The sequence below is a fragment of the Lissotriton helveticus genome, chromosome 3_1 (assembly GCF_964261635.1).
Source record: "Lissotriton helveticus chromosome 3_1, aLisHel1.1, whole genome shotgun sequence".
In the NCBI taxonomy this organism is placed as follows: Eukaryota; Metazoa; Chordata; class Amphibia; order Caudata; family Salamandridae; genus Lissotriton; species Lissotriton helveticus.
The window spans coordinates 815,268,591-815,293,780 of record NC_136061.1 but is presented as its reverse complement, the minus strand read 5'-3'; the positions used below and the strand labels follow the sequence as shown (position 1 = coordinate 815,293,780).

The following is a 25,190-nucleotide window of genomic DNA, read 5'->3' as shown; positions in this document are numbered from 1 at the left end:
AAAAGACTTGGTGATACAGCAGTGTGAGGTAGCTTTCACTCAACATATTCCAACATTCTCTGCAGGCACTACCCAGCCTTCACCTTGAGAGAGGCAGGCCCAGCTGAGGAATGGTGAACACTCTGAATCAGTAAAAGACTTGGGGCTCGACGTAGTCACTGCTTTCATTCACCCTTTGGTTCCTGAGAGGGTCCTTCACTGTTAGGTTTACTTTGAAGACGGCCAGGACATGGAAAATGGTAAGTAGTGGACTTATTTATTAGTTCTTAAGCATACATTACCAGCCCTTTGGCCTTAAGCTATTTCACTCTTTTAAGGCCACTATACACAATACATAGTCCCAAGCCCCAGACAAGCTCTATAACTTAGGTCAGGGCCTTCAACAAACTGGTATAGCTCTAGGTAGAAGGGCTGTAATGCTATTAGAATATTCCACCCACTGTGCGCAGACTGTTCTAAATTATACAGAGAGAAAGAGTGTCTGCCATTGAACTGTTGAAGTAGGTCTATCCCAGCCTGTATTGGCCCTTTGCCACTCCATTGACTTCGGTGAGCTCTCAACATTTCAGGGTTCTAATTAAGCAATGTTGTGCAAGGGGAGGCACTTTCAGGTTATTGTTGACTGGGTAGGAGTCAGAGAGCCTGATGTGAAACCAAGGGCCCTAAACTACACCAGCCCTTAACTACAAATAGGAATAACCACCCACTTGGATAATATTACTATTCTAAATCAGGCCCTTGAAATGTGCGATGAATTTCACAAAATTGTTTATTGATGGTGTGCAGTTAATTTAGATGAAACAGTAGGTGTTGGATATGTACTAGATTTGTTTGGTTATGCCATTTTTGCCCTATTAAAGTGCATTGCCCGTTATAAGTCACAGAAAGTAGCATATGGAATGGGTAATAACATATTTGTGTCACAGTATATATTATTTATTGTTTGCATGACACTAATTGTAGGAATTGTGGGGAGTTCTAAGGTAAATTCACCCAATACAAAATCGTGATCCTCTGCTGGGATTTGATGGCCTATCTATGAGATAAAATGGTATTCTTTAATGATTCTCGTTGAAATTTTGGATAGTGCTTCATTAGCTAAAATGAGAGCACATTTTCTATAAATCCACACATGTTCCTCGTCCATGTGAGGAAGAATAGTTGTGAGTAAAACTTGCAATAGAAGTAGCAGTGTTTCAGTTGATTCCCTGGTGTTCTGCTGTAGCATCAGTAGAAATTTGTGATGGACAATCAGAGTCCTAACTTTCTATGTTCATCAAAAATTACAGGCTCACCGGAACACAGTATTGCTGTAATATGAACTGTATCAATTAGGCTGTTTTCTATGGAGGAGACTGCAGTAAATGATAAGGAACAAAGTGAGGGGTTTAGTTTGACCATGGAAGTTATACTTAGTGCTGCAGGATGCTAACATGAGGACGCATTTTTCAAATATGCTCCTCATCCATATAAGAAAAAATGTTTGGCATGCTGAATGAAACCTAACACAACAGCAGCAGCCATCTTAGTTGATTCCCAGTATTAATTTTAGAATTATAGATTGGTAACCATGAATTACAGGTATGTTTTTTCACCCAGGGGTTCTGAGAGACCTCAAATAGACAACAAGAGCGAAGCACGAGTTGTCTATGATATCACTAGGAATCCCGAGGGGGGGGGGGAGGGAACATTCCAGTAAATCCCCTTTTTTTTTTTACAGAGCCATAACTTTATGGCCTCCAAAATCATCGGAGTGGTAATGGGGGAGCCGTACTTACATTGCCTCAGCTCCCTGATCCAATTGTGAAAAAGTTCCAATCTTGCACGCTTAAACAACCTCCTTCACCTTCCCAGCCTTACTTCACCCTGCTGCAACCGTGCTGTCGTCCTTAGGCAAGGCAGAGATGCACTGACATGCTCTAAGAGAGCCCTGTCAGCCTGGCCTGGAAGGCCTTGATGACATTACGACCGTGGGTAACCTGTTTTGTCATCAACTGTTGCTACAAGGCAGCAGTGAGTTACCACCTTTAGAATCTGGCGTAAGGTATTACGTTTTTTATGGTTATCATCAACACGAAACAATGAGATTTAAATGCATACGTTTATTTGAGCAGGAAATGACAGGGAAACCAACCGAGCTGCACCTTCTAACCGTACACTCTGATCACAAACTCACCACAATTCAAATGTTAACAGTCCATTGAATGTCAGCTCCACACCAACCTTCCGCAAATGAGTGTCACAAGGCGATACAGAGCACAGACCAAAATACTACATGGGTCTTTCCCTTTACAACCAACATAATCAATGTGTAATATTCTTCATAAAATGGTTACAAATGCAGCTGTCCAATATATCAAAAACAGTGATGGTCAGAAGGGCAAACCAAACAATAAATAATAAATAACTATAAATAAAAAAACGAACAAAATACATATTATAATGTATAACAACATAAAAAAACAACAGGAGCAGAACAGATATAACAAACAAAAACTACCTGTATCGCACTGGAATCATATGTTACCTTACACTCCTCCTTATAAGAAAAACAAATATTACCTTTACCTCACTGGAATTGTACATTCCCTCACACTCCTCCGCACAGGTTGAGACACATTCAAACCTGACTCATGCAGTTTTTGTGAACTAGACCCATGGAGACACATTTTTTTCCCCCCAAACAACATTTTGAGCGTTGTTCTGGTTGGGTAACACATAGCCAACGTTGGCGATATTCCACCAATCGTGACTATCAACACATACCGCACTACCACATATTTTCTCAACCCTAACTGGTTCCGAAAACTTGGTCTCTCCCTTCTTAACAAACATGGACTTTTTTAAACATACATAGTCCTCAACAACAACTGGGTTAACGCGCACACTCTTCTTATCATAGTATTCTTTTTACCTAGGTTGAGCACTGGTAACCTTTGCACGTACACCAGTGTCTAATTCCTCGAGAGACACTTTTATATTATTATTATTATTTATTTTTTGGCCACCTTGGCATCCAAGCAGATCTGAATTGGGTCATGGGTTTCCTACCCCTTAGTAGCTCAAAAGGGGAAACATTTGTTGTTGAGGGGGCATGATCCTTTAAAACCACAATATTGTTTGAATAGCTGTGCTCACCCATATCTGTTTGACAAAACCATTGCACACACACTGCCAAAACATGGTTAAACTGCTCAACCAGACCATTGGATTTGGGGTGATTGAAGAAACTTTTGGGATGTTTGATACTACTGGTCTTTAGGAAATCTTCCCCATCTGATAAAAATTGAACCCCATTGTCTGAAACCAGAACCTCTGGGTAACCTTCTCACACAAATATATCTTTCTGGAAATTCAATACAGCTTTAGAATCAGTTTCTATGATCTGGCTGCCGGGCATTCGGAATAATAATCAGAGTACTAAGACATTTCGTGAGTGGCTGGGAAGTGAATTGAACTGTCTCCCTAAGTCAATACCCCACTTTAGCCATGGATTAGCGGGACATTCAGTCGGTATTAAAGGGGATTTGGCTGTCTTCAGTCATGCCACTAGTAGAGCACACAACCCAGTCCTTAACAATCAAATCAACTTCCCTGTCCATTTGCGCCCACCAAAATGCTGAACTCACTCTGCGTTCTATAAATGTGGCCCTTAAATGTCCCATCACTTAGGTTTTTTTTCTAAAATCAGCATCCTGAGTTTCTCTGGAGGGATCACTGTATCAGATATCATCACTAATCCATCTTCCAGAGACAATTCCTCAAACACTTTACTGAATGGTTGGATACAAGGGCAAATTCTTCTTCTCTTTTTTATTTTGTATTTTGATGTACTTGGATACTAATTTGAGATCAACATCTTCACTAGTGGCAGCCTTTCACTCCACTTCAGAAAACGGATCAATTTTCTCCACCTCCACAGCAGCAACCAAACAACTGTCATTGTAAACATCATTCTCAGAGACACTTCCCTTGCTGGGAAAACGTGATAGTTTCCCACAGGAATGTGTTTTACATCAAATTTAAACTGTAGTAGTCTCGAGGAAAACCTGGCCAACCTAAGTGTGTTTTTGGAGTTGGTGGCTCCTAGAATGAGCACTAAAGGCTTATGATCAGTCTGTACCACAAAAGGCTTCCTATAGATAACACTGAAAGGTCTCAGAGGCCCACCAACAAGTCAACAACTCTTTCTCATTGACTGAATAGTGCAATTCGGCATTGCGAAGAACTCTTGACACAAATATTTTTTTTATCCTACTGTTATTCCATTGGTAGCTGCTTGAAGCCCAAATCAGTCTGCCTCGTTTCCGTGCCCTCCTCTCTTTTTGTTCGTAAAGATCATTCTCCATATTATACATAACCAAAAATCGTGAACTCCACTCCAGAAATGTTGGGGGATCCTGCCTGACCCATCCAGATGCCAGGCAAATTTGTGCCTTGGCCATTGCAACAAAAATAAATAGAATCTCCCCCCTCTCCCCCAGCTAATCCTTCGTCTTCACTAACCCCCCAGGAAAATTGCTTGGGGCTTTTAATTCACCCGCTGATTCAAAATCTGGCCAACGAAGAGTGCTACCTCTTGTATAAAATTCGCCAGCTGGGGGCAAGTACTATACATGTGTACTAGATAGGCTCCTTCCGTGACACCTCTATGGCATTTTGAGTCTGCCCTCTTTCCCCATTTAAATAACTTCTTGGGTGTATAATATAGATCAAAAACAAACACTGTCTTAAAATGTTGGCTCCTAATACTTGCGGTAAAGATGACCTCATTACACAGATCTAAAGAAGTCTACAGCCTCTTAACCCCCAGCCTGGACTCCGACTTATCATTCTGTAATTCCATATCATCTGGAAGCTCCTCCATCAGGGCCTAATATATCTGCCCAATTCAGCCCACCTGATCTACTATATCTACTACTTGGTATTTGACAACTGACAATTGATTTTCATCTAGCTTGCCAAATCCAGAATCTGCAGGTATTTATAAAAGTACTCCTCTGTTAACCCACATTTTTCCTGCATCTGTACAAAGGAGCACACTTGGCCGTTATCAAAAAAATATTCCAGTCTCAATGCACCACAGGCTTTATGTCGATTGCACATACCATTATGAAATATGCCCGAAAGGAAAGGGGAATCCCACAGGGGGATATACCAATTTATTTTAGTGATAGGAAGTTTCTTTTAAATCTGAACCCAAATCTTAAAGGCCCCTTCAAATGTCTTAAACTTAGTCTTTTTATAGTAATTTTTCCCTGGATTCCTTAAACACCTTCACACCATAGCCTAACATAAGTTAATATAGAGATGGTACTATGGTCGTTTTCCCTTCTTGCGTTTCACCAGTTAATAATACTGCGAAATATTGTAACATACATGCCCAATAATATAATACTGGGAGCCCCTGGGCTCCTCATGCTATTTTCTTCTCATTCTTTTTGGTAAAATCATACATTTTGAGCTCCGTCTAGGTCTTGTAAACTGCCACATGAAGCTATTACATAAACTATCCAGTTTAGTCAGCCAGCTCTTATGTATGTAAGGTCCTTTTCAATACATACATCTCCCATCTCTTTCTTTTAATTTTTTTAATTATTTTTAGATTTTTCATACGTAATGACAATTGTTTATGACAAATTTGACAGCATACTATACAACGAATACTCTTCTATAGAATTAACAAAACAATATAATGAAGGGAGGACATGAAGAAGGAAAGAAAATTATATGATGAACACCATGCCACTGTTCACTAAACAAAATCAGCTTATCTTTCGAAACTGAGAAAAAAGAAGCGAAATAATTATTCCTCAATCCATTTAGTCAATGGCATCCAGACCTTCTTGCCCCATTCCTGTTTCCTCCGCCCTTTAAGTCTATAGACTGCTAGGTCCAGACTATATATAGCCAGTAGTCTTGCTCTCCAATTAATGAACGTTGGAGGATCGGGACTAATCCAATGAGATGTGATGTTAGCTCTCACAATGGACATTGCTATAAATATGAATCCAGTTTCCGACCTAGTCATACCAGTTTGAGCTTGATCCATCCCCAGAATCACTAGGCTAACTGTAACAGACAAGGGCTTACCCAATAGCTATACGTATTAGGAAAGCCCGATATCACGTAAAAATTCGAGCAGCTTGGGACAGTTAAAAAACATGTGTATCGTTGCAGCTGCTAATAGTTCGCCCCTACTGCATGAATTACCCCGTAGTCCTGACCACTTGGCGATCTTTCTCCGGGGTGTAATAAAGGTCACAAATGGCCATATAATGTTGTGCTCTCAAGCTGCCAGTTATTAACAATTGATTGGCTAAAGCAATAGAACCTTCCATATCCGTCCAGCCCTGTCCCATTTTACTCTCCCATCTAAGAACCTGGTTAGACAAATCATCAGGTAGCGTTGCGAGCATTGTTTGGTAAATTCTCCCGAGTCTAGATTTGGAAGCCAGAACCTCAAATAGCGGTACCTTTACAAAATTACCTCTCCCCTGTGTCATTGTTTTCGTCAAGAAACGTCTAATTTGTAAAAACCTAAAAAAATGATTTGTAGGGAGTCCAAATTTTCCCTGTATTTCGGAAAAGGACAGCATTTGCACATCAGAAAAAAAATCTCCCAAAACTTTGATTCCCGAAACGCCCCACCCCCTACCTATCAAATCCTGAAATATCGGCGGCAGAAGACCATAAGAAGGTAAAGGAGTATATCCATGTAGATTCAAAATCCCTAACTGTCGCCTCATTTTCCTCCATATTGAAAATGCTGATTGAATTATCTTGTAATAGCAAGGCTCTATATTTCGAACCAAGGAGTTTTGTGCTTCCTTACCTAATAAAAGCTCATATATTGTAGGTTTAAAAGGATCCGGTACTACCAACTTATCTCCGGCGAACAATATCCCCATGTGCTGCAATAAAGCCGCCCAGTGGTACAGTCAGAGAGATGGGAGTCCCCAGCCCCCCTAGATTTAGGAAGAATTAACCATTTCACTGCCCTTCTGGCTTTATGACAACTCCACAGGAATCTTACACAGATTCCCTCCGCTTTCATCGTACAGGAGACCGGGAATTCAAGCGGAATAGTCAGGAACAAGTATAGAAATTTTGGGAAGATGGACATCTTTATAACCTTACATGTAAAGAAAGATGAAGATGATCTAATCTTGACAATACTTGATCAGAGCTTTTTATTATAGGTAGCATATTCAATTCGGGAATCGGTTCTACCTCATCAGTAAGTTTTATACCAAAGTAAGTTGCCACTGTAACTAAGGGAATTTCCTGCAGTCTGGCAGTGTCAGAATGTATAACCTGAGTTTTATCTGCATTTAACTTATAACCAGATATAAGGCCAAATTATTTCGCTAAATCATACACCGCGGGTAATGCCGATCTTACATTTTCCTTAAATATGGCTTCATCATCAGCGTACGAGGTACCATTTACCATGACAGCTTCAATCTGTTGATCAGCATCCAGCTTGCTCAGCAACGGGTCTATATACAGGGCAAACAGTAATGGAGAGCAGGGGCACCCCTGACGAGTTTCTTCCCTGATGGATAATAGACTAGATTCCTGCCCAGATATCCGAACTCGGGTCTTAGGTGAGACGTATAGAGCTAGTACAGCTGTAACAAATTCCGGCGGGAATCCTTTGATCCTCAGTACCCGCCAAAGAAACCCCCAGGAGACCCTGTTGAATGCTTTCTCCCATCTCTAACATCAAATGAAGATGATCTATTCTATGCAAATCCAATTTAATTTTAGTAAAGAGTGGGGCTAAATTTAATTCCACTATCTTCCCAATGTTGGGTGTGATAACCACGCCGAGATAGGTCGCCCCCTTCACCAAGCCGTGGTCACCAGAATCGGTGCCGTCAGTGTTTATCACTTGGGTCTCCCCCTCATTGAGATGATATCCTAAGACGCCCCAAATCCCTGTGCTTCCTCCTCGATCGTTTTTGAAGCATTTTTTTGCATCTAGGGTTATAATGGCTGCATCGTGAACATATGCCAATACCTTATATTGTGCTTGGGACACAGCTACTGGTTCAATCCTATTACGTTCCAATCGCATTAAAAATGGATTGATATATAGGGCAAATAATAAAGGAGAGCCAAGGCACCCCAGTCTTGTTCCTAGGGTGATACTAATTTGATTACACCTCTTGTCCATTATTTGCAACCTCGCTTTAGGAGCCTGGTACAGAGCCCTGATTGATTTAATAAAGCCCTGACCGATTCTCTTCTACCTCAATACCTCCTAGAGATAATCACAAGAGACGAGGTCAAAGGCTTTCTGCATCCAAAAACACCACCCCAGCGATGATTTATCAACTTCTGCTATATCCAATAGCGTGATCACTCTACGCACGTTTTCATAAGTACCCCTCCCTGGAATATAGCTGTGCTGGTAGGGAGATACACCGTGCTGAGTCTCATTGCTGGAACTTTTGAATACATTTTAGCACAGCATTTATCAGCGATATTGGTCTATAAGACCATGGTTTCAGAGGGGGTTTACCCTTTTTTAAATATCACAATATTAGTTTCCTCCCACGATGGTGGAACTACCCCTTCTATCTGTGTTGCTAAAATGATATAGGCAACATAGCCGCTTGAAGCTCCACTCACACATATGGACCAGGTAGTGCTCATGCTTTAATAGGCCTTGAAAGAAAGAAAGCTTACACCCTGGACATTCGACAGGAAGCTGTCAATACACATTCTAATATAAGAGGGTTATGATCTGACGTCACCCTTGGGAAAGATTGCATCCCAATTTGTCCGCCTAATGAGGCAGTGATAAAAAATAATCCAGATGGGCTAGTTTATTGTGAGGGTGAGAGAAAGTATAGCCCAGATATGGATATTTAAATTCCCCCCATACATCAATCGGACCATGATCCATAACAAGTTTTTGCACAGCCTTGTAGACTAGCTGCTTCCTACCAGAATATGGGTCTGTCCACCCCCATCTCTTTCCTACTCCTAGATGTATATTAAAATCCCCACAAAAAATAAGAGGGGTTGGCCAAGTTGATAATTCCACATTAAGTAGATTATAAATCTCGGGGTCATCCAGATTGGGGCCGTATATAGAGCATATTGTGGCCCTCCCTGTACCTGTATACATCTGCAATAGCCCACCTTCCCGCCTCATCTTGTTTAGTTTTAATTATCGAACGCACAGACTGGTTGGCCAGTTTAGCAACCCCTTTCGTAGTAGTCCCCTGCATCGCAAAACTTAATAATGTATATCCTAGTTCTTTTAATATTTTCCTTTTATCCCACAGGACATGTGTCTCTTGTAGGCATATAACATCTGGTCTCATAACTTTTAGCCCCCTTGCCATTCTACCTCTTTTGCCCTTGTCTTTCAGGCCACAGACATTTATTGTACAAATGCGAATGTTACCCTGCATCATAATCGTCACTGATTGTATTCCAAATTACATAGACTGCTTTTTTAACACTTAAAAACTATTCAAGTTCTTCTCTGCTTTCTTACCTTTACACTCCGGTTGGGTGTCTAAAAATATGTATTCCGTACCTTCTTGACTCTCCCCCTCCCCTCCACCACCCCACCTCCGGCCCCTTCCCCGCCCCTCATCCGGCAAACCCCCCTACCTCCCCTCCTTCCTCGCTAGGACAGTTGGACCACTCCAGGTCAATTGATGGAATTGGATTCCCTCCTTCATCCTACCCCAATATACAAAATCATAATAAAGAAAAAAATGTGCATCATTGTTCTCTTAATTATCACCTACAACCTCTCCCCCCAACTAATAAATAATATATATCCATAATTGCAAAGCGATGCAATTCCAAAAACTGCCTCCAGTTTACCAGGACATCAAATATCTTGCTTTGCACCTTCCTCTCGTTTTCCCCCTTCCCTTTCCCTCTTTCCCCCTTCCCTTTCCCTCCTCTTTCATAATAACAAACCTTATTGTGTCCAAATGCTACCAAAAATAAAAATGTATTTCCTTTAGATGTCCCCTGCCTTGACCTCCTGTAAAATCCAAGATCAACCTAATCCATCAAGAAACTCTTTTGCTTTAATTTCTGATGTGAAATAATACGTATGGGTATTTGAAATGACTTAAGTTTGGCCGGGTTGAGTAGATATGCTTGTGCCCCCTTAGACTGCATAGGTTGTATTAACTGTCACAGTCGCCACCGCCTCTCCACTGAGGCGTGGCAAAACTCGTCCACCACCCGCTTCGCATCAGGTCGAGCTTTATCAGAAATAGCCTGACGCAGAAGATATTTGCCATAATACACCATGATGGCCCTAGGTCTTCTCCCTTCTGTGTCCTGACGGCGGTGTTGCTTAAAAGGGAATCTGTGTGCCAGCTGAATCTCTGCTTCCCAGTTCCAATTCTGTCATTCTGGGAAAGCTCTTAAACATATTGACAACACTTCTGCCATCTTTTACTAGCTAAGAACTCTAAGGTTATTTGGTCTTAACCTATTCTTAAACTCTACAAGCTTCCACTTTGTATACACTAAGCGTGCCTGATAATCTTCGACCAACTGACCTTCCGTTTCAGACATTTTGGTTGCAAACTCAGTACAGGTCTTTGCCACCTTGTGGACGGACCCTTATAGCTCCTCCGAGACTCCAGCCTAGTCTCCTTGCGATGGGCCATAACTCCTTGGTAGATAGTCTCCAATGTAACCACATCTGGTTGAGCCTCTGCACTAATACTACTACTGCTGGGGATTGCTCCTTCTGGTCTGGGCATTGATGAGTAATCCCACATGAGAGCACTGTGGTTCGCCCCTCTGTTGGATGTGTTAGCAGATTTTCGAGTCTCTTGACTTCTACCCACATCGCCACCATCGCTTAACCCACTGGAACAGCTTGTTAGACTATCCTTCAAGTGTTCTTTTAATTCCAAGTCTTCTACAGACCAATCAGATTGATCCAACAATGAGAAGCAGTGCTCCACCATTTCAGTGGCTTCTGTGTGGCCAGCTGACTTCGACCTGACACCTCTTGGGGTTCTGATGTTAGGCACTTTCCCTTTCTTTCCCATAACGTTCGCTGGTGGAAGACTGGCTACTTCTGACCTGGTGCCACTCTGAAGTCCTTTCCCTAGCCCACCAATTCTTAAACCAGTAATTCCTATAATGTCATATGTGGCTCATGAGACTAATATATTCCTAGGTACATCAGAGCACATTGAGGTAGACACTAGTCACATCCCCATCCATATTTACCATATCCATTACTGTGGGGGTAAGATTAGTCATACTCACATTTGTTGGCTCTTTAAATCCTCCACTGTTTGGTAATCCATATCATCATGTGCTGCATCTGTTTCACAAAGTTCCTCTCCTGACCCGAAGGTATTTGCCCCTGATTCCATGACTGCTCATTGGTCCGTTTAAAAAAAAAAAATCATATAGTTTACAGGTATTTTTAGTCTAGTTAGCACCAGGACCATCCTTTTCACATGCCTCTCTGGTACTCCCTTTCTTCCCACGGATTTTACTTTTACTTTTCCCAGCTGCAGTTCCAATTCCTGTGCCGCTCATCACCTGCGGTGTCAAGGCTGATTTAGGGCCCATCCTTAATCCTGGTCGTTTGTACCAAGGCCACCCGGTAACTGCCTTTAACCTCTATTCTAGCCAGCATATTTCGGAGGACTCTCCCCCTGTGACACTTCCACCATTGAATTGCTGCGTGGCCAGGCAACATCGTTTGTTGGGGGAGGAGATCCTACCCCCGCGTTACTGCATGTCCACGGCAGGGGAGGTGTGAGGGAGGGATCCATATGGCCACAACTACGATGTCTCCATCCTCCGTCCCTCTTGACACAGATCAAATGGTATATTCCTCCTTTCCTAAACCTAGGTTGCTGGTATCAACTTTCTAGACACTTATGAGAGCAGGATCATAAGGTTAAAGAGTCTCAATCAACTTAAACACTGTTTCACAGTCCTCTCCCCACAAAAAAATCTACCTTACTGTTCAGCAGAAATGGAGATGGGGTCTAACCTTGGGACACAAAAACCGGGATAAACCGGGAGTAAAATTCAGAGTCCTAAAAAAGAGGTGGTGCCTCTATAATGGCACTGATCAAACCTCGCTTTGTACAAACACCATCACTAGAATTAACATGGCCTAAGTATTCAATTTCTTTTTTATATTGACACTTATTCCTTTTTAAGACGACACCCTGATCTTGGAAAATTGTGAGAACTTGATTAAGTACTGCAGCATATGTTTGGTGATCATGGGCAAAGATCAACGCATCCTCTCGTAATATGGCTATGTTACTAATTCCTATGAGTATGGTAGACCTCACCCATTGTAATAATGAAGCAGCTGGTGCCAGGCCAAACTGTATGCAACAGTACTGATGGGTACCCCACAGGGAGGCAAAATCAGTGAAATGTTGGGATTCCAGATCCAACTCTGTTTGTCGAATCCATTGTGCTTTGCATGCGTGGGTTCGAATCCATCCTCATTGCCTCATATGGCGAGCATCAACATAAGCCAATGAGATTCAAAGGTGTAAGATTACTCAAGCAGGAAATGACAGAAACCGCTCAGACCCCAACCTTCCGCAAGGAGTGTCATGAGGCGATGCAGAGTACAGACCAGAATATTACAGTGTCCTATAGAAGGCATGAACAATTAGAGTCCTAAAGTTATATATTCATGACAAAAATGAGGCACTCCTGAAAGATGTTTTGCTCCAAGCTTTTGAATTTAAACCAGGGTTGACTTTAGCACTGGCGGTGCACGGTGCATTTATCTTTTTTTTGCGCCCCCCCGCCCCCCTCTAATGATCGCCTTCTTCGCTGATTCCCTCACTTCCACCCTCTCGCTTTTTTTAATTTTTAATTTCTGTATATAACCTCCATGGACTAAGCATCCTCTCTGACTTTTTGTTTTTGTGCTCTTTCTGCCAATCCTCTTCTTGACAATACTCCATTCCCATTGCTAGGGTATCCAGGCAGGGATAGAGTCATTCCATCCAACAAAATATAGCTGCTTCCATTTCCAACCCTTCACTGGCGTGCCCGTAGCAAAGAAGGGGCCTGGACTGAGAGTAATTCTTTGGCTTAATCATTGACACCAGGTTTTTGACTCCAATCAACCACCATAGCCCATACTTTCTCCTGACTGCTAGGATCACATGCTATATCAGATTGGCTTATAGATATAATATTCTTCTTACACTCTGAGAAGTGAGGTGGGGCTCCTGATTTCCAAGACCTGCAGATCTCCCGTTTCCCCTATATAATTACATAAAAAATAAATCTTGAGATGAGATTATTAAGTCGAGTGACATTGTCCTGACGTACTCCAAAAAATACTAGTTCACCTGTATGCCTGTTACTTCAGTCAGAAATTTACACTACTCAATCCAATACTTTGTGATCATGGGGCATGTTAAAAACATATGTATGTCGTCTGCCGAAGGGTACAAACATCTTGGGCATGTATACTGTATTCCTGAAATTTTTGATAATCTTGCTGGGAATCAATATACCCTATAGACAGTAAAAAGATGATTACGTTTGAGAAAGGCGGGTTTTACCATCTGCAGAAGCATTACAAATGAACCAAACCAAGCCTCACTCAGGTTTAAGTTTGCTAGGTCTTCTCCCCAGAGCTTTTGAATGTCTCTGTCCAATTCTACCAAAGTACGATACCACAGAGAGACCTCCTTTTTGATAGTGCCAATTTTTATCGCCTGATCCAACCAGGAATCATCTTCTTCCTCATCCCATACTTGTCGTGTCGACCATGCGGAAACTTGATAGTACTTGAATTTAGTTAATTGACCCCTTGTGCATAAACTCAAAGTTTCCCAGCTAACTAACACGGACTCCGACTTAAGATCCCCCATCGGGAAATCCCCACAGTTTTCAATGGAAGACTAAGCAGATCCTTTAAACACTCCGGGGTTCCTGGTGCATCCCATATCAGGGCCCTAGAGGAATGGTGGGGTATTCCTATTTTTTTCCGAGTGAAAACCCACATTCTCAGTGCCCCAAACAAAATCTTCAGTCTCACTTTTTTTTTAAACTTCGGGTCTCCATATTTAAATAAAAACTGATCTTGTCCATCCATCAGTCCGCTCAGCATTGCCCCAAAGAGTATTCCTAGTGATGACCCATCCACTTTATTTAACAACATATGAAAGTTCTTAAAATGGAATGAATGCCTGTATATCGTCAGATCAGGAAGCGCCAACCACCCCTTCTCCAACCTCCTCCTTAATTTTTTCCAGGATATTAGGGGACCCTTTGAGACCCAGATAAAGCTGCCTATCTTCCCCTGCAATTTAGCAATCTCTCCTTTATCAAACGGTAAGGGTATAGAGTTAAAAAGAAAAGTAACCTTAGGGAGAACAATCATTTTAATAAGATTTACCCTGTCATATAAATTTAGGGGTAAATTCGCCCACCTAACCAACAGTCTTCCTACCTCCTGACGTATCTTCCTCCAGTTGACAGTAGGCACTAATTTCTGTGTAATTATTATACCCAAGTAACGCATATGCGATTTCACCCCCAGGGTTTGCCTAGGCTGATTCCATTCCATAATTTCCGTCTTTTCTCTGTTTACCTTGTACCCCGATATCTTCCCAAGTGCTACCGCCTTAGCCATTAAGTTGGGAATAGCCATCTCAGGGTTGACCGTATACAGTATAAGATCATCGGCGTACAAGGCTAGTTTTGCTTCTAAGCCTGCATACCTAAACAGAACAATGGAATCATCATTTCTAATCCAGGAAACTAATGGTTCAATATCAAGATTGAATAAAAGCGGGGACAGGGGGCACCCCTGCCTAGTTCCCCGCATTATATTAAACCAATCTTTTAGCTCCCCATTAACTAGGACCCTAGCTCTAGGCGAACAATATAAATGTTGAACTGCCCCTATAATATTCTCAGGGAACTCAAAGATCTTTAGAGCCTCCCAGAGATAAGGCCAATGAACTTGATCAAATGCCTTAGCGGCGTCAACTGCCACTACTGTTACGGGTAAATTATAAGCTTCTGCCAAATCCATGACCCAAAGCATCCCGAAAGTGAGTACATTGGGCTGTCTCCCGGGCATAAATCCTCTCTGATCTTGGTGTATAACACTTTTAATGATCTTAGCAACTCTGGCGGCCAATATCCATGAAAAAACCTTGTAATCAGTGTTCAACAACAATATTGGCCTGTAGGAATCTACTGCCAGGGGTTCTTTGTTGGGTTTCAAAATCAGGGTTACTGTAGCTTCTTTCCAAGACAGTGGAGCATCTTCCCCTTCCAACAATATAGTGTTAAATAACCCTTTCAGCACTGGTACAATAGAGTCCAGAAGTTTAAGATATATTTCAACCTGAACGTCATCCGTACTTGCCGCCTTCCCTCTATCCATCTTTCTCAGCTGAGCTCAGACTTCCTCCTCCGTTATCTCAGCCATTAGGGTCCTCCTATGGTCTTTGTTTAAATTCGGGAGTTGGATTTTCTTTAGCCAAACCTCTATATTCTCTCTCCCAGGGGAGATCTCCTCTTTATATAGCTGACTCATTTATCTACAGGGGAGATCTCCTCTTTATATAGCTGACTCATTTATCTACAGACTCCCAAGCCAATTTGTATGTTGGCATCTAACATGGCACTTGTTACATCCTCTCTTAAGCTACCTATTAAGTTTCAGGCTTTATCTACTTTAGCTTTCCAAGCTAAAAGTGAGCCACTCTTCTTCCCGTATGCCAAATGTTGCAATTTACTGACCCTCCATCTATCCAAAAGCATCTTATCTAGGGCTCCTTGATACTCTTCTTGAAGCTTTTCTAATTCTTTGCCCACCAAAGAAACTTTACTAGAGCCCTCCAATGATGCCTTTTGGAGCTCCTGTTCTTTACTTTTGATTTTCTTGGAGAGTTCTTCCGCTTGTTGTTTCATGCTCCGCCTCTTACCCACCATTATAGAGGTGCCATATCTGTCCTATACTGGAATAATCACCCGAACAACTTACACACACAAGCTTTAATGTCTGAGCCTTCAGAGTATTCAGGAATACTCAATAGATGAACGTTATTCCGCCTAGCTTGAATTTCAAGTCTCTCCAAGTCTTCGTGTAAGGTCTTGTTTTGCTCTGTGAGCCCCACTATTTCACTAGTGTTTGCCGCAGTTACTGCTTCCAACGGCTTCACCTCCTCCTCCAGTACCGCAGTTGGATATCGTTCTGATGGACCAGGTCTTTCGTTTTTTTGCTATCTATTGGAAGGCAGTGACCATCAAGAAAGGTAGTTTATATATGGCCTTCATAGATCTCAAAACAGCTTTCGACCTGGTCCCTCGTGCAAAATTATGGAAAATCCTAGGGGAGATGGGTTTTCCCAGTGGACTCCTTAAACTAATCGTAAGGCTCCACGAGGGGAATTACGCGAGGGTTAGATGGGGATCCCAGGGACAGTTAACAGATAGGGTCCCTGTGAAGAGAGGAGTACGCCAGGGCTGCGTTATGGCTCCGACACTTTTCTCCCTATTCGTGAATGGAGTGGTGGACCATCTGAAGGGAGAGGAGGCGGATGCCCCATCCCTGGCGGGGGAAAAAATCCCCACTCTACTCTTCGCTGATGATACCTTATTAATCTCCAAATCCCCTGTGGGCCTGCAAAAACTCTTGAACCGGTTTAGCTCCTTCTGTACCAACCGAGGCTTAACCATTAACACATCAAAAACTAAACTGATGGCACTCTCCCCCTCCAAGAGATTCAAAAACAATCTTCTACTTAATGGTGTTCCTTTGGAGTTGGTTGAATCCTCTGATTACCTTGGTGTCCGGTTAAACAGTCGTATGTCCTGGAAGAATCATTTGGCCAAAATGCTACTCAGTCACCAAAGAGTATCCGGGGTGACTTTGAGGGAGCTCCGTGAATCAAGCAGCAAGCCTGTCTCTCCTGCTATGGCTATTTACGAGGGCCAGATTCTCCCTGCGGCATTATATGGCTCTGAACTTTGGGGGTTCGAAAATGTGTCTGATTTATCGACAGCGGAAAATAACTTCCTAAGGAAGGTGGTGGCTCTCCCTACTTCCACCCCATTGATCCCCCTGAGACTAGATCTGGGTAGAAGAGCATTAAAGGACTTGGTAAGGCTTCGCCCGTTGCTCTTTTGGACTCGTTTGAGAAGAACTGCCGAGCTTGCAAAATACGCTGAAGGGCTTGATGATCTTCTGCTATTGGACACGGGCAAAAAAATAGTATGGCTAAATAAACTGAAAGATCTGGTTCTTAACCTGGGGTTAAGAGATGCATGGGAGTCACAATTGCCACCGCCCAAGGAAGTGATCAAAAAACTATATTGGGACTGGGTCCAGAATAATGCGCTGAGGGCTGCGGATGGGGGCCCACTCACGGATCAATTTTTGTTATTTAAGTGTGTGAGGAAATGGGAGCCCTTCCTCGATCTGATAACTAAACCCCTGGATCGTGCATTATACCTAAAACTGCGATATGGGACGCTTCCAGTGCATGAGTTCACGGCGAGGTGGTTAAACCCTGGTGCCCCCCAGCGTGTATGCCCAGGTTGTGTGGCACCAAAGGAGTCTGTGGCCCATTTGTTTTTTGCTTGCCCAGCTTATAAAGGAGCACGGAATCTTTGGCTGAAACCAGTCTGCAGGGAACTCGGGTTGAGGTGCCACAATCAGGCACTTCGTGTTCTCTCTACGGACAGTTCATCTTCCATCATGATTTGTGGGGTTGCAAAATTCTTGGGTAGTGTGTGGTTGACGCGCTCCAGATTATTGAAACTGCGTCCGGGGGTTTTAACGGTCTAATGCTGAATGTGTTGGTAGTAAATTGAGTCTGCTGTGCATCCTCTTTTAGTGTTTTAATAATTTTATGGAGATTTGATAAATGTAATATGTACTGTATTTCTTTTATGGTGATTAATTTGCCGAATAAAGAGTATGCTGATGATATCGTTCTGGTTATGCTCAGAGATCTCAAATTTAACCAGGATGTCTTGTCTCAGACTATATAGCAAATCTGCCAACTGAATTTCTGAGGAGGACTTTCACTGTGGGCTATGGTCTGATCCAGGGCTCTCACCATTACTTGGGATGAAAAGTTACCTCTTTTATTTTTATCTGCCACACCCTTTTGAATTATTTCTGTACCAGGTGTACTTTCTTCTCGGTTGTCTGCTAGAGGGGAGAAACGGTTTTCCAACCTCAATGGATCTGCCCAGCTTAATTGCTGCCCAGCTGCACTCCCCGCACTCCCCACACCCCCTTCCGAACCTGCAACCTTCTCCATGATTTTAAAATAGGACCTAAGGGAGGGGGGAGCTTAGGAAAAGAGCACGTTTCCCTTGACCCACACCTTTTAGCTTTACCACCACCTCTAGTTGCTTGTTTTACAGGAGTTACAGCTTGAGGTTCTTTAACCGCATGCGCGCTAGCGGTTTTCCCGCTGTGCGCTGCGTTTTTTTAAAAGCCGCGTTACATGACGAGCTCAGCTCGTCATGAGCGTACGAGCGTCGTCATTCATGACGAGCTGAGCTCGTCATGAGCGCCGAAGTGGTTAACTGTTTGAGCTTTCGCTCTTCCAACTGCACTCTTCTTTTCTGGGGAAGAGCGTAAGAGATATCAGCTCCTCACTTGTGGAAGTTGCACCCTCTTACGCGTATCTACAGCGACCCCAGGGGCCTTCTCCTCCCCTGTAGATTCTTAATTTACACTATCACAACCAGCACAACTCACCGAATCCTTATTCATCAAACACAGGTCGCTCACACCGGAGGGTAAGGCCTGGGGGGGGTCACTTTCCATCCACCTCGCCTTATTTTGGCTTTGGCTTTAGCACTGTATCTCAGTACCCGTTGCTCAGACCCTTCTGGGAAATGATGCGATGCTCACCCGCCGCCCGCTACCAGTAGGCTAAAACTGAAATGGGGCTCTCATGTTGTGTCACAAGCTCGCAGGGGTCTATTGGAGCTCTCCCCCAGTTACTGCCAATCCTTGTTACAGCCGCCCGGAATCTCCGAAGAAGCACGGCCGCCCAGCTCCAGCTCCCTTGGGGGGCGGAGCCGCGTCCCGTGGCCGCGGCCGAGACAGTGTCCAAGCCCATACACAATCTGCCCGTTTTACTCTACATAAGCTAGTCGTACCATCACCTATACCAAAACTGTTACAGCTACGTTGATTTCGCCGAATTCACCACATCACCGCACGGAGGTTCTCCTAACTAGCGTTAGCCAGCCGCCATGTTCCTCGATCAAGGGACACCAGACTTGCAGCATCCTCTCAGTCTTAACCATCCCATTTGCTTATAACTTGGGGTCTGGTCTCAGCTGATGTTCATGCGAGACACAATCCGCGCTACACATCATGAGCTGACCAAGAGGTGTAATCATTGGTCCCATTATTCAAAATACAACCTACTATTCAGAGTGTTATAATTTCCAAAATAGACCAAGCTCTGTTCTTTTCCTGAGACAATTAACCTTTTGATCCAAGTCTCTAAAGAATCTCACAGAATTCTACCCGCCTCTCCATGTTGGAGGGGCCGCCTGGCGCCTGTTCTTGCATATTTCCCTTCTTGCTAAAAGAATCGGATAGAAAATAAGTTTACTCTGTAATCCTGAAAGGGCATCCGTGTCCGCTGAAGACTGCACAATGCCAAACAGGATTAAAGAAGAGCTTACCTCAACTTCTTTGCCCAATGCATCTGAGAGGGTCTTACCCACATTATCCCAAAACTCTGCAGTGGGCAGGTAGTAAACATGTGGATGTCGTCCGCCTCCTGGGAACCACATCTTGTACATCTGGCTTTTCCACCACCTCTCACTTTGGACAACTTAAGTGGGGACCAATAAATTCTGTGAAGTGTGAAACAGTGATTTCTCCCACATCTTGTACATCTGGCTTTTCCACCACCTCTCACTTTGGACAACTTAAGTGGGGACCAATAAATTCTGTGAAGTGTGAAACAGTGATTTCTCCTTAGTGCAGCAGATTTAATGGGTAAAGCATGTTGAAAGATACTTGCCATATGTTTTTCAGCTGCTCATCAGGCACGCAATTCTTCCAGACTAGGTGAAAAGGATCCAACTTCCTGTGCGATACGGTGAGTAGATCATCATACCAAAGTGATACTTCCTTTTTCTTTAATTTTGAGTCTTGTAGGTCCTCCTCAATTAAATTATCAGAGGAATAGGGCCACTGCTGGCTCTTGCACCATTTTGAGATTTGATAATATTTAAAACTAGATAGCATACCATTAGTTACGTTTCTCCAAGTATCCCAAGGCAAGCAGTTATTTCCTTCCACTATGTCCCCCCAGGGTGTGACACCCGCCAGTTTCAGTGGCTTTGCTAGAGCATCCAAAAGGCACTCGGGTGTTCCCGGGGAGGCCCACACTGGGCCCATTAACTGTAGAACTGCAGTCAATCCATAGTTTAGCAGCAGCATATAGAACCTTCAGGCAAACTTTTTAAAAGAATTTGGGGGCACCAAATTTATACATAAATCCCTCATCTGAACTGTTCGCCAGCATAGCCTTAAACATGCGCCAGATCAAAGTGTTGTCTGGCCTAAGAAGGAGGATCCTGCAGTTTTTATTTGATAATCCCAGCAATATAGTTGGAGGTCTGGTAGACCCAAACTGCCGTGTGCGAACTTGGGTCTTAACTTTTTCCAAGATAACCTGATTCCCTTGCCAGCCCATACAAATGCAGAGATCCTTCCCCGAATTTTAACAAGGGAGCTCTTATCAAACACCAAGGGTATATTGTTAAACAGATAAGCAAACTTAGGCAAGACACACATTCTAACCAAATGTGTTCGCCCGTACTGTGTAAGGGAGAAACTTTGCCATCTCTTCAACAACGTTAACTTCCTTAGAGACTCTCATTTAGTTTATCTTAGGCATTTCTTTTAGATTTTGTGCTATGATTACCCCAGATATCTAATCTCCTTTGAAAACCTAACCCCCTGAACTTCCAAATTCCAGGCCATAACTTCCGTCTTGTCACTGTTAACCTCATAACCTGACATTTTCCCAAATGACTGAACTTCGGTGAAAAATTCTGGGAGGACTTGGTTAATATTAGGCGTAAACATGATCAGGTCATTGGCATATAAGGCTAGCTTCCTGGAGAAGCAGCTTGTGATAAAAGGAGGTGTGTCCTTATTTTGTGTTAAACTTTGGGCCAGGGGCTCGATGAATGAATCAAAAAGAATAGGAGACCCTTGCCTGGTGCCGCGCCCTATTAATACAGGGGCTGTAAGGCTGCCATCAACTACAATTTGAGCTTGGGGAGCTTTCAGAGAATTTTTTAAGAACCTCCCTGAAGGTCTCATCGAAACCAAAAGCCTTCAATGCTCTACCCAGACAGTACCAGTTAACCAGATCGAAGGCTTTTGCAGCATCTAAGGTGATTATTGATAATGGGGTACTATGAGTCGTTGCCAGATCTATTGAGCCAGGTAAAGTGTGTACTAGGTCTTTCATCTGCCTCCCCTGGAGGAAGCCCTTCTGATCTTTGTGAATTATCGGTCCCATTTTATAATCACAGTTCAATAATGATATTGGGCGATAGGACTGGCATTGTGTGGGGTCTTTCCCAGACTTTAAGAATAATGGAATAACAGCCATGTTCCATGAATCCAGTAGTGGAGAGCTGCCCCTCAATATTTCATTAAACAGTTTTATCCAAATGGGGATGATTTCTTTTGCCAATAGAACATACATCTTGTTGGGGATCAAATCCGGACCTGCTGCTTTCCATATCTTGATTTTGTTAAGAGCGGGCAGGATTTAATTTCCTGATATATCCTGGTTAAAGTATAGTAAACTGTCAATACTCAGCCTTGGAAGCTGTTTTTTTAGAAGCCACTAGTCCAGGGCGTCCTCATCTACTACTAAGTCTTCCTGGTACAAGTCCTGAAAAAAGGTAATGAAAGCCAAATCGATGCCTTCTTTATCTTCAGCATACTGATCCCCCCACTTTCCAATTTGATCTTCCCAATGTAGTTCTGAGACCTATCCATTCTGCTCTTCATTGCTAGCAATTTTCCACAGTTTTCCCCTGATCGAAATCTCTCATTTTGCTGACCTTCCATTTCTGTAGCATGATCCTTTCCATCATGAGTCTACATTCCCGTTGCACATCTTCAACTTTCCCTACTAAGTTTTCTTTCTCCACCCCCTGAAGGTGCCCGACCTTTAAGCTTTCTTCCACTGTTAATCGCTCTTCTAGAGAGGCAATTTTTCCTTTTTTCTGATCTAACCCAGACCGCCGCGGCACCCTTCAAGGCCCCTCTTAACCAGGCCTTAAAAGCATCCAAAATGACGTGTCGTTGGGCAGAGGCTAAGTTTAGGTTGAAAAAATTGGCTTTCTCCCTTTTTTATCTTACCCATGATATCTGGTTGCAAAAGTAGCCTTCTATTCAAGGTCCAGCTTCTAGGCGATGTTCCCGAAGGGAGCTTGATTTTTAAGCCTATTGCTCTGTGATCTGATAAGTGGATGGGTAAATAGTCTATTTTTTCAACCTTTCAAACTTCTGGGAGTTCCATAAATATATATTCAATCCTACAATATTGACCATTCTTCTTGCTAAAGAAGGAGTAATCCCTTAAGTCACCATGTTTCTTTTGCCATACATCACAAAGATTTAAATTGTCTAACATAGCAAGAAGGTAAGCTTTAACTCGTGGTGCGGTGATTTGGGTACAGGACGAAGATCTATCTAATCTATCGGTTAATAGGATATTAAAATCCCCACCAATTATCTAAGGGGCTTTAAAGTCAAGCAGAGAGGAACAAAGATTATTCAGGGGTGTGGTATCGTCTTCGTTCGGGCCGTAGTAACTGGCCAGTGTGTACAAAGTATTACCGCTTTTACTTTCCGCTTTCATCGACTTGTGATTTCGATAGTTCTATTCCAGACTTTCCTTTAAATATTATGGCAACTCCCTTAGAACCAAATTGTTGGTCTGTGGCTATAACCCTATCTACCCACCTTTGCCTGTTGAATAATGCTAGGCATTCAGCCTTTAAAAGGTGTGTCTCTTGGAGCATAAGAACCCTAGTGGAGCTATCCTTCCAATATTGAAGGACCAAACGCTGTCTCCTTATGACCCTTTAACCGTTCACATTCCAACACAATATCTCCTGGAATTATCCTCCTGATGGTCCTACCCTATCCCCCATCATCATTATTTCAGATCAGACCGCATCTATTAACATCAGTTATGCTAAATGAGGACAATTTGTCTTTTTTCCCTTTTTACCCCTATGCTCCCCACCTCTTCTCATGCTCCCCTCCCCCCGCTCCCGCATCCTCCCTCCCCTCCCTGGGAACCCTCTCTGTCTACTTATTGGCAAATAATAATTCGAGCTGCTGTCCACTGTCTTCACAAAATTCACGTTTAAAAAATAAATAAAAAACAAAAAACCCTAGCTCTCACCACACAAAGAAAGTATGAATACTTTGACTATCTGCTGGCTTTATTTAGTGCCAAAAATTGTCTGCCTCCTCTGGTGTTTGAAAATTGTAGATTTTGTTGGCCTACATCACTTTAAGCAATGCAGGAAACCTTAACTGAACTTGGGCGCCTATTTCTTTTAGAGGGTCTATCCGCTTACCCATCTCCCACCTTCTGTCACCATTGAAATGTCAGACCTTATTTTAAAGGATGGGCCTGGACCTGGGTGATTTTTCGTTTAAGGGCCGCCCCCATATCTTTTCCATAAGGGTGTATGATTCAATGTTCATCAGATTTTCCTGGGATTCTTCCGACCAGGGTTCAATTTAAAGGGGTCACTGTGTACCCGTTGCATTTCAGTTTTCAGAATTGAGGTAGAGACAACTTGCGGAAAGGCTTTGGTCAGAACGTCTATTACAAAAGCTTTAACATTATCCCCTTCCTCCCCCTCCTTGACATCCAGAATCCTGATGTTGTTCCTTCTGGAATTATTTTCAAACCTTTCTAACCTTTCCAACCTATCTGATAAGTCATTCTCTTTCAGTTTGAGCCTAACCACTTCCTGAGTGTTGTCTTTCACATCCAATGCTAAATCTAGAACTTTATTTCCCAGGACCTCCATACTTTGTGTTAACGCTGATACATTCTCCTCCAGACTACTGCAAGGGTCTTGGATTCTCCTCTGATTAGTTTCTGAGGTGGAAAAACGTTATTTAATTTCTAGTGATAACTGACTCAGCAACCCCTGCACCAAGTCCAGGCCTGATGTGTCTTTAGTAACCTCCTTGGCAGATTTACTTGGTGTTGGATCTTTCCCTCCCATCTGTTTGATAGACCCAGGTGCCGGGACAGAGTCTTTTAATTTCGAAAATCTATTCGTAACAGGGATTGTTGGAATCAATAGAAGAACATTCACTGGCGAGGCAGCTGTCCCCTATGAGGTTTCCTTATTGAGCTGTGGGTTCAATTTAAAATATGACCCGAGAGAGGGAGTCAAACTCGGACCTACTGGGGCTAATCTCTTTTTCCCTTCGTTTATGGGGATAGCTTTTCCTTGTTTAACAGAGTGACTTTTACTCTTATTCTTGCCCAGCGGGGGAACTGAGAGTTGCTTAGCTTGTAGTTCAGATTGTGGATTATGCTCCTTGCAGAGAAAGGTGTTAGATCTCAGTTTATATTGTTTGCCAAGTACTAGCTCACTGTCAGGGTTAACCGTTGAATGCCTACCCTTATATTGAGTTGGTAACCCAGTCCCTTTAGTTACATGCTCCTTCGCCCTCTACTTTATGGGATAGAAGATCCATATGCATGGAGCCCACACCATACTTCTGCCTTGCTTTCTTTACCTGCTCTCCCTGGTTCAAGGCTCCAGGATGTAGGTCTGCATCCACAGGGAAGACTCCTCCTCGAGGCAAAGCGGGCAGGTCAGGCAAACCGCTACCGGCAAGTTCCACAGAGCCTCCCTGGGTTTCCTCCTGGAAACTGTGCATGCTGACTCTACCGAAATTGACCATGGAACAGAAACCAGGGCTTCCAGATCTCGGGAGGGTGCGAAGCGCTTTTTGAGACTCACCGAGCACACAGGCCTTGAAAAACGCCAAGCCGACACACATCAGCGGGACCCCAGCAGGGGTGCCAAAATTACAAACCGCTGTGTCTTTGGCGAAGAAAGATCGAGCGGGAAGCAACCACTCACACGGGAGGCAGTTACAAGTAATA

The 25,190-nt window shown here is 43.1% G+C and overlaps 1 protein-coding gene across 5 annotated transcripts in view; it reads left to right on the top strand.

Annotated features, from left to right (window-relative positions):
* LOC144822995 (3-galactosyl-N-acetylglucosaminide 4-alpha-L-fucosyltransferase FUT3-like) overlaps positions 1 to 25,190 on the top strand; it is a 1,018,227-nt gene that overhangs the window by 20,710 nt on the left and 972,327 nt on the right. For all 5 annotated transcript variants that reach the window (XM_078681091.1, XM_078681090.1, XM_078681093.1 and 2 more), the window contains exon 2: positions 66 to 239. In XM_078681091.1, the coding sequence (XP_078537217.1) occupies positions 230 to 239 (10 nt within the window). In that variant the 5' untranslated portion in view covers positions 66 to 229. The remainder of the gene's footprint in view (positions 1 to 65; positions 240 to 25,190) is intronic.